Genomic DNA, 14468 nt, shown 5'->3' with positions numbered 1-14468 from the left:
CTCTAATACAGGAGGAATTAACTCCTTTTAATTCCCAATGCTCTATGCAACGTGCCTGCATTGCCGTACACTGACTAGGAAGTATCAACTCAAGTCCAATACCAACACTAACTACTCTCTGATACTCAGCTTCCATTTGTTAAACAAATAACAAAGAAGCCCGCTTCTAATTCTACATCGTAACTCGCTTACTTAATTCTTGAGCACTGAGTGGAACAGATATGGCTTCTGAGAGCTGAGCAAAATAATGAGCAGTTTTATCACTTAACTATTAACAGTGGTTCTTTTTATCATACTACAGAGGACAGCATTAGCTACCACTGACTACCCACCACACAAAATACCACGGTCAAAATAAAATAAAACAAAACAAAAGGCAATGAAAAAAATTCACCCAGATAAATAAGCAGAGAGACTGGCACTGGTTTTTGACGAAAAAACAATGAGGTAAGCTTTTTATCTTATTAAATGATTATGAAGTGATTCCAAAAATATTATTTCCAAAAGAAATCAATTTCTAAAGAACTTTTCTGGATCTGCTTATCTGAAAATTATTGATCTGAAGTCTTTTTTTTTTTTTTTAAAGCTTTTATTTATTTATTCATGAGAGACAGAGACAGACAGAGAGAGGCAGAGGGAGAAGCAAGCTTCCTGCTGAGCAGGGAGCCCGATGCGGGACTCGATCCCAGGACCCTGGGATCATGACCTGAGCCGAAGGCAGACGCTTAACCATCTGAGCCACCCAGGCGCCCGATCTGAAGTCTTAATTTAAAATTCTCAGGCGCCTGGGTGACTCAGATGGTTAAAATTCTCAAATTAGTCCTGTTCACCTGTTCTAATCAGTGCTCTCCTTTCCTACATTCTGCTAAGCTTTATAGCTCTTACAAGGAGTTTCATCAACAAGTGTAGCTAGGTGTTCTGATGGGAACAGAGATAATTTCTAATGAAAGTGTTTCTCTAAATGCTGGCGATAAACGGGGTGTGATGAAGTGCAGGGAGAAAAGGATAAATAATGTATCATCTCACCTTATCACGGCACAGAGATTCAATGAGAGCATCAGCCTCCTCCATCCTCCCATACATTACTAATGCTATGCCAACTGCAAGACCACGCAGAATCTTCTCATGTTGAGTTTCCTGTGCATAGCCGACCATGTCCTCAATAGCCTGGGCATTTTTAGAGCCCAACATAACCAAACCTAGGGCCAGGCCAGCTGCTTCACCTAGTGAGTAAAAAGGAAAACATTAAAAAATAATAATTATGTGTGAAAATCAATAACACATATCTTATCGGAAGTGGCACTTATTATCATCAACTATCAAAACAACAATTAGCTTCTGGTAGCATTTTTTTCAAACCACCTGATAAAAAGCACATCCATATATTTATAGCTATTTTCCTTTTAAATCTTGACAGAATGCATCATCGAATCCTACAATGATTTCAAAGGAGACATAATGACATTACATTATTCTATGCTATCACCAAGCAGTATAGATAGCTCTGAGATTCAAACAGGTGACTAATAAATTTCTATTTGCAAAACTGTTATATAGACAGATATACAGGATATATCATTTTTTAAAACCTATATATCACAAACCCTATTTCTATGAATTTGACAAATAGGGCAAAATCCACTCCCTTCTACAAGTAATCTATTAGATTTTTAAGAGGCTATAAAATATAAATAGAAAATAAATATTAGTTACATTAGTTAATCCTAAAGATTGTTGTCTCTGGAAAGAATCTCTTACCTGTCACAGCATCATCCTGATAAAGGTTTGTTTTTAGCAAATCATACACATCTTGGCGCGCAGTCCCCATGGCAGCCAAACCAAGGCCAAGACTGCCACCATGTCGAACAATCTAGGGAAAAAGCATGGGCTCTGCTGATTTGGAACACTGTACTTAAAAATCCAAGTTTTTATTCTGATTTAAAAATATATTGTGATATTAAATATGTAGAGCAGTTGACCTAGTGAGAATGATCAAAGTATTTGAGAACCAGAGAGTCAGTGGTAACCTCAGCAATTTCAGTTTCAAAAGAATGGTGCTTGCTGATGCAAAATAATAGCAAGTTGACAAGTGAATGAAAGATAAGAAAATGGAGGGAGAGGGTACAGCTTTCTTTCAGTAAGTTTACATGAGAAGCGGAGGAATACGGTAACCAAGAGGGAGAAGCAAGGGTCAAAGAAAGATTTTTTTTAGGATAAGTGAGACCTGAATATGCTTATAGGCTGAGGGGAAGGAGCCTGAAGAGAGGAGAAAAGGGTATTTAATAGAACACGGTTATAAAGAAGTGGGGAAAAAAATGGGGTCAAGGGCAAAAGTTGGTCTTTATTTCAAAAGAGGGGCACTTTAGTAGTCATGTGTCATTTTTGAGTGCAGTCTCCTTTTATAGGTGACAGCACCCCAATCTTGCTTGGAAAATACTCCTCTCCCATTGGCTAATCTTGGTGAGACTGCCATTTAATAAGCACCCACCTTCCCCTACCCAAAGTGGACTGTGACCCAAAACAGACCACTTGGATGCTCTTTCTCTGAAATTATAATCTTTTTACAGTGAAATGACCCAAAAGCATTTCAAGTTCATTCATCCTGACAGCAGGGCCTAGACAGACAATACCATTAGTTCCTGTTATCTAGATCCCTAGAACTGCCCTGGCTCTTAATTTTTACGAGAATTCGTTTATCCTCTTTTCCTTTCATTGTATAAGCTACTTCCGATAAACTCCTTGTGTTAAGTCAATCAGTGGAAGTTTCTATCGCTGGCAACCAAAGACCTTTGTCGGTAAGAAAATTTTTACCTGAGACCAGAGGAAATGAGCCAAAGATATAAATAAATGTACATAGTATCTGTGGATGAGGAACTCATTAGCTAAGACAGATGATCCTACTGGCCTCAATCTTTTCACTGAAATAGAAGGACAGTGTCTGGCTTACTTAGCCACTCTCCTAATAGCCTTCTAAAAAAGAGTCTAACATAAAAGCTAAAGTCTAAAATCCTATTTCAAGGTTCCGTAAAGTAAAAGCAATCTGCTTAATAAGTTTTTCCAAAAGAATTACATTTAAAAATTATAAAATAGCAAATAACCAAGAATTCTGGTTCCTTAGAGTTATGCATTTCTTTGGGACTTAGTTTCCTATAAAATAACAAAATTAGACTAAATGATCACTAAGATCACTTATAGTTATAACATTCCAAGACTCCTAAGTGTGGAAATACAATACATATTTTACAAATATATGGTACTTTATTTTGCTTGTCACATACAAGGTTTAAAGGACTGAGAAGCACAATTTTTTTTTTTTAAAGATTTTATTTATTTGAGAGAGAGAGAATGAGAGACAGAGAGTACGAGAGGGAATAGGGTCAGAGGGAGAAGCAGACTCCCCGCTGAGCAGGGAGCCGATGTGGGACTCGATCCCGGGACTCCAGGATCATGACCTGAGCCGGAGGCAGTCGCCTAACCAACTGAGCCACCCAGGCGCCCAGCACAATTTTAGTTTATAGAGAAGGAAAGAAAATTATCTTAAAAAATAATTCTTTAAGAATAGTTCTATTTTTGGAATTTCAAAATCCTACAAAATTTCTATTCACTAAAATAATTTGGCAAACATAGTGTTTTCCTGGACTCTTAAGTAACAGAAATTAGTTTTCATTCAAATACTTACATCATTGCTGGCATTCTTAAGCTGGTTAAGTAGATAGTCAATTATATCTCCACCATGATTGGCATGAATGAGACCTAAGGCATAGAGACCTCCACCTTCCTGATAGGCTGATCCAGGAGAGGTGTCCTTGGGAAGATATGTTGCCATTAACTGTAACGCTTCCTTCTCATGACCCTATAAATTTGAACCACAACAGAGGTGTAAGAGAAAGTGAGAGAAAAAATATATATTTTCTATGACTACTGTCTTCTCTCCAGAAAATTCACTTTCTAAAAGAGGAGGAAGTGGATCTCTTCTCTCCCCTAGACAACTTTGTAACTCAAATGAGAGGAGAATTTTAAAAGATCCAATCACATCCTTGTTAGAAACAAATGCTTCAATTTTTTCCCTCGTTTTACAACATTTCTCCAAAATCATCTTAGACTATGCAAATAACTTATTTCAATTCATCCTTTGAGAAATGTCTTAGTCTTCACAGGAAAAGAATTTCCACCTTTTATTAAAACCAAACACATAGGTATTTTAATTTCTTATTTACTTTATTCTTTCCTATAAGAGGACTGATCTGATTTACCAAAATGTCCTTGTGAAAGAATTTCATAAACTCTTATTCTTTTAACTCCAAAAAAAATTGCTTCTGTTCATACTGACCAGTATATATTACCTTATGGATTACACCCAGACTGGCTGTAGCTGTAAATTTTGCCCAGTTAGTGGCCCTAGCCAACCATTCCAAGTTATCTCTGTAAGAAAAGAAAATTCAGCAATACTATTGAAATGAATTCCATAAAGCTTTTTATAACACTAAAGTCAAAGCATTAAAATTTTACCTTGAACTATTGCAAATCATTTTACTTTATGGAGCTCAAGTTACTGCTGATTCTAGTTTACCTCTGAAGTTCTTAGTCTTCTGAAGACTTTAAAAAAATGCATGATATGTCATTTCATTATGAACAAAAGCAGAATTATATTAATGTATTTCATGCAAAAGCATATATTCAAGTCAACTAATAAAAGGAATTAATTTTACCTTAAAACAAGCAGACATATGCAATAAAAAATGTATAGGGGCACCTAGGTGGCTCAGTCAGTTGAGTGTCTGACTCTTGATTTCAGCTCAGGTCATGACCTCAGGGTTGTGGGATTGAGCCCCGAGTTGGGCTCTGTGCTCAGCAGAGAGTCTGTCTGGGATTCCCTCTCTCTCCCCACTTTGTCCCTCCCCCCACTTGTGCCCGCATGCGCGTGCGCTCTCTCTAAAATAATAAATAAATGCATCTTTGGAAAAAAAATGTATAAAATAACGAAAACAAAATTTAAAATTCAGGACAGGCAGGCAAAGGAAACTCTCCACATCCATGTAACAATGTCAACAGAGTCCCTATTAAAGATGATTTTAAACCAAAGTGGAAACCTTCAAGTATATTTACCTAAGAAACTGGTCACTGGTAGTCCCACAATGCATAAAAGAGTTTGCTATAACGGTTGCTGTATGACATACAGAATTCCGTACTGCATCCTACAAAAACAAATAATTTTTATCATGACAAAGTATTTATGCATATGCAAGGCTGCATGCAGACATACAATCAGAGGCCCTGGTTTGTAAAGAAAATATTAATAAACTGAACTGATGATATTTAAACCATGGATCTTGGATATTTCTTTATAAAGATTAAATAGGTAGTTTATAAAAACAATCAAGTCAGAGTCTTATCTGTGGTCTTAACTTGAGATCAGTAGATTTTAGGCAGAAGTTCAGGTAGTAGATTTTCTATTTCTGAATAGTTTAATTTGCCATTTCTCTTCAGTATCTCGTCTACGGTCTCCAAGGTATTAGAGTAACCTGAAGAGCAGTCCTGCCTCTTCTCGCTGTGCACCTCTGACAGTCACCAAAGTGATTTTAATTTTAATGAAACTGTATTATAAAGATTAGCTTCAAATAATTGTTATAAATACACATTGTGTAATTCTGTGTCCATTTGCCATTTGTAATTATTAGAAGTTTGAGAAATACGATTACATGTTTCAGTCAATCAGCGATGTAGTAATGAAATAATACATAGCTATAAAAGAATAAATGACCATCAAAGGGTACTGGGTAGTTGAGGCAGGAAAATGAAGATTTTTCATACTATAAATCTTTTCATATTAAAACATTTTTTGAACCAGATAAATATATTACTTGGTCAGAGATTAACATTAATACTAGTAATTGTTAGGATTGGTATCTCAGCAAAGGTTATACAATATCAACGTAAGAACCTCTGCACTCAAGGAATTTGCAGTTCAATGGGAAAAAAGACATATAAACTATATTAATGTTCTGATCATGCCATTTGTCCAAGTGCTATATATATATATATATATATATAATATATATATATATATAAATAAAAAGGTAACTAAAAAAATGAAAATAAAACAAAATACCACTAAACTTCCCAATGAAGGTGAACACAAAAACAGGAGCTCAATCAATATTAATTCCCTTTCTTCTCAACAAGTTCGTCCTTTGTTATTTTTTTAAAAAGTTATTTTCTTGATCAAAATAAAATGCAACAAAGTATTCAATAAGAAATAAGTATTTATATTAATATTCAACAAAGAAATAAATACAAAAAGAAAGCCTCCCTTATAGATGAATTTCCTACCTTTGTGTTTTTTAGAATCATGAGATCTGTGTTATTGTTTCGTATTAAAAACTGTAGATGTAACTCAATAGCCATTTCACCACTTAAAATTTTAATCATTTTCAAAGTCTGGTCCTTGGGCTCTGGACTCTGCCAAAATAAATAAACAAACAAGAATGAAAATTCATATATTACTGAAATCCACTAAGCCAACTGTATTTTAACAGCCCTAGACCAGTGAAATTCACAGTCCATACACAAAGCAAAACTTGTATTTTAATAGTAGGATCTAGAAAACTCATGTATCATTTATTTGAGAGAAAGAATGATTTATTTCTTTAATAGCTACCATTGAGATAATGATACCAGTTTGATGGAAGAATGCAATTCATTCTGAACAAGCTTCCAATGTAAAACATTTTAATATTAAAAAAAAAACCCCAAATGTAAAATAACTGATTACTGATGATATGCAAGGAAAACTCTTTTATACAGAACCAACTCATAGTTAAGGTGAGAAACTCCCTACTCCAAACTAGAAAATCAAAAGCACATTTAATCAACACATATATATGATCTCATGAACTAACAAGCCATCCAAGTAAAGAACAGTTGAAGTTTACAGACCTGAGTATCAAAAGTCTTGCAGGAGGAAACATTTATATCCAACAGACTACTGTTCTAATACTTACCCCATTCTTCCACTCACCATGAATATTAAAAACAACAAACTAAAGTGCCCCCCCCACGATAAGTTGCCATTTTATTTGTTAGAGGCCATACTTTCTTCTCACCCTGTGACAAGTAATTCAGTTATTCTAGATAAGAGTTCAATCTTTTATAAGCATCTAAAGATTTGATTTCTTCTAAGTTAAATGCTTTCTAGGGTCAGTCCTTAAAATTTTACTTTTTTACAGAAGATCTATTTTTATAAAATGACTCTGGTATTAAACCTAATATTAAACCTCTATAAAGGCAAATATATAACACTATAAATTAACTTACAATATACTGTGGGAATATATGTTAAATGATAACCTCAACTTCAAAAAACACACTTACCACTTCTGGCGTCTTTCCTACAAGCACACTACCTGTCTTTTCTTCTGTTTCCATTGACTCACTGAAATGAAGAGAACCAACAGTTACTAATCTGATAAATCTTTTCTGAATAGTATGTATGGGTGACTTGTTATCAAAATGAAGGCCTGAATCATGTTCAAATTAAATGTTTTGCAAGGAAAAAATACTTAATTACTTAAGTATTTCCCTTAGGAAACACACAAGATTCTATTAAGATGGAGGCAGCCCATGATTTAATTTCTTCCAAATAAATTCATAAAACCACACAAAGCAACTAACCAGGTTAGCATGGACAACAAATACAACAAAACCAGTTGAGAAAGCATCCCCCAAACTCCCAAAACACAGTCAGGTAGAGATACACCGTCACCAGCTACACCAGTTTGAAGTGAAGCAGTTGGGGCCCCAACAGCTCTTAAAACCAACATTCCCTTCTAGTCAAAGCACTTCACTGAGGAGAAAATGCTGGCATAGAATCCAAATTAATATGGTAGAAACAAAGCAAAAAGAAAGCCCAAATAAAAGTGAGAAAGTAAACCAAGTTAGGAGGTCTCAGATCATAAGCCACCATTTTGTTTCAAACTCTATTAACACAACAGAAGAGGAAGATATAGAGAGCAGTGAAATTAGAAAAACTATCCTAAATAAGCTTCCTTGCAAAAATTTAGGAAAACTAATTTCAGTAAACATAAGCACAGACAAGGATCAAAGTAAAATTCCATATGATAATAGAAAAGAAAATTATGGGGCGCCTGAGTGGCTTAGTCAGTTAAGCGTCCAACTCTTGATTTTTGGCTCAGGTCATGACCTCAGGGTCGTGAGATCAAGCCCCATGTCAGGCTCTGTGCTGAGTGTGGAGCCTGCTTACGATTCTCTCTTTCCCTCTCCCTCTGCCCCTCCCCACCCCCACTACCCTGCTCATGTTCTCGCTCTAAAAAAAAAAAAAAAGATTATTTCAAAAGAGGTAAAAAACATTAAGAAAATGACATAAGATATAAAAGAATAAAACATATCAGAATTAGGAAACTCAGAAATGAAATAATCAAACTAAGGAAAAATTAGAAATGAAGAAAAATAATAATTTCAGAAGATTAACTCAGAGGGGCAAATAAACACAACACGAATAAAGGACAAGAAAGAAAAATTTTAAATTAAGAAATAAACCAAATTATTCCCCAAGATCAGGAATGAAGTGTGTTCACTCTAAGGTCTACTGAATAACACTGGAAATCCTAGCCAATGCAGAAAAACAAAGGGGGGAAAAGGCATGAAGGTTATAAAGGAAGAAGTAAAATTGTTTCTATTCAGATGATGTGATTCCTATGTAGAAAATTCTATAGAAGGATCTATAAAAAAAAACTTACTAGACCTAATAAGTGATTTAAGCAAGGTTGTGGGATTCAACATTAATATAAAAAAAATCAATTGTATTTCTACATATTAGCAACAATTAGAAATTGAAATTTAACATACCACTTACATCAAAAAATACACCTAGGAATGAATTTAAGAAAAAAATGTACAAAATCTCTGATCTATAAAATACTGCTGAGAAAAATTAAAGAAAATCTAAATAAATGAAGAACAATACTATGCTTATGGATTATAAAACCAATATTGTTAAGGGTTTCAACTTGTTCCAAACTGAAGAGATTCAACACAATCCCAATCAGAATCCTCCCAGATTTACAGAAATGCAAGAGACCCAAAACAATCTTGGCAGTGAGAGGGAGAGGAGGAGAGGAGGGAGGTCAAAACTTTAGGTCTTCCATTGACTTAATTTCAAGACTATAAACTTCAGTAATAAAGATATTGTGGTTCTGGTATAAGGAAAGACAAATAGTTAAATAGAAAAGAACAGAGAAATCTATCAACATATCACATGTCAAAGGCCCAAAGGCAATTCAATAGGGAAAGGACAGTCTTTTAAACAAATGGTAATGGAACTACTAAACATGCATGTATTTAAATAAACTCTACTCCTACTTCACACCACATACAAAGGGTTAAGCTGAGCTATACCACATACCTAAACATAAAACCTAAAACTATATAGCTTCTAGAAAAAAGTGTGGCAGAATATCTTTACAACCATGAGGTTGGCAAAGAATTTCTTAGATTGGAATACATAATGGAAAACTGATTATCAAAAATAAAAACTTTCATTCATCAAAAAATACCAATAAAATGAAAAGATAAGCCAAAGACTGGGAGAAAATATTAACAATGTATCTGACAAATTCCTTTATTAAAATTATAACATGGGCGCCTGGGTGGCTCAGTCGGTTAAGCGTCTGCCTTAAAACATTTCCAGTTTTTTGTACTTCTATTAAAACTAAATATACATTTATTTTAGGCTAATACAGTATTAGTTTTTATTTTCCTGTTTTTTCTTACATATTTATACCACTTATTAAAAATATTTAAATATGTCTTTGTTATGGGGTGCCTGGGTGGCTCAGTCAGTTAAGTGTCCAACTCTTCAGTTCAGGTCATGACCTCAGGGTTCTTGGATGGAGCCCTACATAGGGCTCCCCGCTCAGCAGGGAGTCTGCTTCTTACTCTGGCTTGTGCTCTTTCTCGCAGGGAGCCCGCTTCTCCCTCTGGCTTATACTCTCTCTCTCAAATAAATCTTTAAAAAAAATTGTAACAAAACATTTTACCACTAGAATGAGTAATATTAAAGAAACTGATAACATCTAATGTTGGCAAACAAACAAATGGAATGCTAACACGTTTCTGCTGGGAGGGTAAACCACTGGAAAATAGTCTGGCAGATTCCTACCAAATTAAACATATATACCTTGTGACCTAGCTATTCTAATCCTATGTATTTACCCAAGAGAAATGAAAACATCTGTTCACAAAAAGACTTGTACAGGAATGTTCCTAATAGTCCTGTTCTGAAACAACCCAAATGTCCATCAATATAAGAATGAATAAACAAACTAGTATATTCATACAATGAAATGCTGCTCAATAATGAAAAGGAGTAAGTTACTGATTCACCCAAAAAAACCGATATACATCATAAACATGTTGAGCGAAAGAAGCAGAAGCAAAAGAATACACACTATATGATACATTTTTTTTAAGATTTTTAATTTATTTATTAGAGAGAGAGAATGGTAGAGAGAGAGCGTGAGAGGGAAGGAGGTCAGAGGGAGAGGCAGACTCCCTGCTGAGCAGGGAGCCCGATGCGGGACTCGATCCTGGGACTCCAGGATCATGACCTGAGCCGAAGGCAGTCGCTTAACCAACTGAGCCACCTAGAGACCCTATATGATACATTTTTATGAAGTTCAGGAACTGGCAAAACTAATCTCTGTTGATAGAAATCAAACCAGTGGTTGCCTCAGGGGCAAGGGGTTGACCTCGAAGGGCAGAGAGGAAGTTGCTGGGATAATAACAGAGGTGATGGTTATATGGGTGTTTATTTGGTCAGAACTCACTGAACTGTATCATCAGGATATGTGCATTTTATAATATTTTCGTTATTATTCCATTAAAAGAAAGAACTGAAGAGCTGAAAAGGATTAAAAGTGAGAAATACAGAAGAACAGAAGACGGGCAAAGAAAATCTAACTTACATTTAACAATAGGCCCCCAAAAAGAAAAATAAAGGGAAGAAAACAAAAACTAAAATTCAAGAAAACCTTACTGAGGCACGACTATTTCTGGTGTTTTTAGGACAAGTTAGAAGGCCGGTGAAATCTGAAAGCAGTAAGTAAGGAAGACAGTAGCAAGAGACGAGTTGAGGGGTATGGAGGGGACAGATCATGTATGACCTTCCAGGCTATGCTCGAGACTTAGAATTTTATATGAAATGTGTTTGTAAAGTGCTGGAGGCTGAGAGGGTGGTGACATTTAGGTTTCAGAAAAATAACTCTCACTGCTGTGTAAACAACTTTAAAAGGAAAAAGGTGGCATAACACTTTTTTTTTTTTTTTTTGAGAGAGAGAGAATCTTAAGCAGGCTCCACACCCAGCATGGAACCCAACAAGGGGCTCAATCTCACGACTCTGAGATCATGACCTGAACTGAAGTGAAGAGTTGGGACACTTAACTGAGTCACCCAGGTGCCCCATAACAAAGACACATTTAAATATTTTTAATAAGTGGCCTAAATATGTTAAGAAAAACCAGGAAAATAAAAACTAATACTGTATTAGCCTAAAATAAATATATATTTAGTTTTAATAAAAGTACAAAAAGCTAGAAATGTTTTTTACTTTCCAAATATCTAAAATCTAGCCCCCCTAACCCATCTGAGATTTTTTTTTTTTAAAGGAGGCTCCACGCTGGGTGTGGGGCCCAGTGTGGGGCTTGAACTCATGACCCTGAGATCAAGACCTAAGCTGAGATCAGGAATCAGATGCTTAACCAAATAAGCCACCAAGGTGCCCCACCCATCTGAAAATTTTAATTTACTTGGTTAGACAGCATATATGCAATTGGCCCTCCCTATCAATCACTTCCATTTCTTTCTAGAAAGGTCCCTGTCTTTGGTTTTCTTTAATGTGCCCAGCAAAGTGCAAAACAGCAGAGCAATAGCCTTAGTTAAGACTTTACAACTGAGAAAGCTAATTATGAAATTAATTCTTAGACTATGTGATCCATGAGAATATTCCACCTATTTGCAAAATGAAATAAAGATTGTTCAATTAGTTCTGATGCAGAAAAAGATACTTATACCTGTCTTTCTCTGATCCTGGAACAGTACCCGTATTGGTGGATCCAGGCACAGAAGCAATAGGGGTGCCAACAGTTCGAAGATTCTGGATTACAGATGACAAAAACTGCTGGCTAGCACTTTCATACAAATCAAAACAAATCTGATAAGCCATCAGGAGGTTGTCTTCCTTTACCAGTTTTTCTAAGATATCACTCACAGCCTGAGGATCATCTAAGAAAATTAAGCACTGAAATGCAGATAAAGAACAATTACATAATAATTGAAAACTGTGTCTATAAAATACTTAGCGATAAACAGTTAATAATATAGGTAGGAAATCTTAAAATATAAGCACAGGCAAACTGGGGCAGATGAACTGTTCTAGCACTCCATTTCTTTCTTTTAAAAAAAAATTAATTTAAAATTTTAATTCCAGTTCTAGCACTCCATTTCTGATCCTGGCACTAGACAAAGTTTTCCTGAAAATGGCATTTGATTGTGCCTGGCAATTACTAGTACTCAATAACAGTAGGTGAGTGAATCTTGGCTTCTTCAAATCTTATCTGTATTTTATTATCAAGTCCTCCTTAATTTGAATTTTCTGCTTAACCATAAATTGTAGGAGTCATTCATTCATTTAACACACATTGTATCATGCTGGGCCAGGATAAAAGGCACTAAAATGACCCTTTTGACGTATTTCTCTTATCACTCTTACGATCTGTCGTGTTTTATCAAAACTATCCAATAAATTTAGGATTTTTATTTTTTAAGAATTCAATTTAAATTTTGTTTCCTTGAAGTAGCAAATAGCTAATTTCAAAATGAACACATTAATCAAAATTATTACACATTAAGAACAGGAAATAATGAAAACAAAATAAATGACCAATAACAGGGGAATTGTTAAGTAAGGCAAAGTACATCTACTAAATGACTACCGCACAATTAAGAAAGAGTTGGAACAAGAGTTTGTGAAGACTTAGAACATGGAAAAATGCTAAAATTGGAAGGACGTATATAACTGATACTGTTTGCCTCCAGAGAAAGGAACTTAGGAGTCAAAGGAAAGGAGTGGAAAGACTTTTTTCACTGTATATCCTTTGGTTCTTTTTAAATTTTGAATCACAAGAATGTACTATTACCTGTTCAATAAAATATATATTTTAAAATGTAAAAGTTTTAAAAAGTTTTGAAGGGACAAGAAACAAAACAGCTAAAAAGAAATAAAATTGCCTCTGAGGAATAAAACTGAAATACACAGGTGAGCAGAGGACTACTGTTTTTCATATAAGTTTTAAAACACAACAATTAAAAAAAAAACCTATTAAAAACTATTCAGAAGCAAACAAAACTCCAAAAAGCTATACAGAGAAAAGTGAAAAGAAATAAACTAAAATGTTGACTTTGGGGGATATAAATGATTTTTCTTCCAGCCTTTTCTATGTTCCAAACTTGCTTCAAAAAGCATTTAAAAAAAGGATGCATTACTCTAAATTTTAATTTTAAAAATGTGTAGAAGATGAAAATACATGAGAACACATTACAGTGAAAAAGTAAAACCTGAGATACAATGCTATGCTCTAAGCAGAATACAAAAATTTATACAGTATGATAATTGTTAAAAAGCAAACTTATACACTTCCAGTCAATGAAATACAATGTAGCCATTAAAAAGACCTGCTAATAAATGAAAAAGAACACCTATGCATTATCTTTGAGAAAAGACCTGGGGAAAGGGAAAGATACACTTTGCGTTTTCTGGACCATCTTAATTTTTTTAAAATGTGCAAGCAAATTCACACATGAAAAGAGATAAAATATACCCAAATGTTTTGGTTCTGTTTGGGTAATAAAACCAAAGATCATTTTTACACCTGAAATTCTTTTTAGAACGACACAACATATGTACTGTTTTTATCTCTTCTTCTACCTTTTATTTTTTTTTTTTAACCTAGTTTCCAAAATTTCTTTAAATGTTTGGAATACTTTCAAAATGTAGAAAGAATACACAGGATGCATTATAACAAAAGTTTTTTAGGTTTATAAGATTGTTTCTTACCAGTAAAAAAGAAGGTAAGCGTATACCTTAATCGACACAGGCTGTTGTGAAGATCAACTGAGATACATGTATGAAACCATTAGAGTAACAATAATGTAATGTAATATAATGCGTGGCCCAGCAGTGCAGCATAAAGTAGTGTGATGTAACGTTAAGATAACAATGTAATATAAGTACCTGACAAACATTGATGAAATCGGGTTTCTCCAAATTCATGTAGATTTTAACTAGAACCCTTAGTACCTTATTCCGAAACTGTTTATTCTGCATTAAAGACATGCAGAGCTTGAGGCTATAAGCTAGCATTCCTGGGACATCATTCTGAAAGAGATAATTTCA

General features: G+C 34.6%; 1 protein-coding gene across 1 annotated transcript in view; it reads right to left on the bottom strand.

Annotated features, from left to right (window-relative positions):
* The window catches only part of PSMD1 (proteasome 26S subunit, non-ATPase 1), an 89878-nt gene that overhangs the window by 63632 nt on the left and 11778 nt on the right, over positions 1–14468 (bottom strand). Inside the window, exons 6-14 of the mRNA XM_027589241.2 lie at positions 14307–14450; positions 12088–12314; positions 7372–7432; positions 6331–6459; positions 5107–5195; positions 4344–4422; positions 3680–3853; positions 1759–1870; positions 1027–1223 (exon numbers count right to left, since the gene is read on the bottom strand). Of these exons, the coding sequence (XP_027445042.1) occupies positions 1027–1223; positions 1759–1870; positions 3680–3853; positions 4344–4422; positions 5107–5195; positions 6331–6459; positions 7372–7432; positions 12088–12314; positions 14307–14450 (1212 nt within the window). The remainder of the gene's footprint in view (positions 1–1026; positions 1224–1758; positions 1871–3679; positions 3854–4343; positions 4423–5106; positions 5196–6330; positions 6460–7371; positions 7433–12087; positions 12315–14306; positions 14451–14468) is intronic.

This window comes from Zalophus californianus, chromosome 3 (assembly GCF_009762305.2).
Source record: "Zalophus californianus isolate mZalCal1 chromosome 3, mZalCal1.pri.v2, whole genome shotgun sequence".
Taxonomy (NCBI): Eukaryota; Metazoa; Chordata; class Mammalia; order Carnivora; family Otariidae; genus Zalophus; species Zalophus californianus.
Note: the sequence above shows the minus strand (reverse complement) of the source record. Positions and strands in the feature narration are given on the sequence as shown.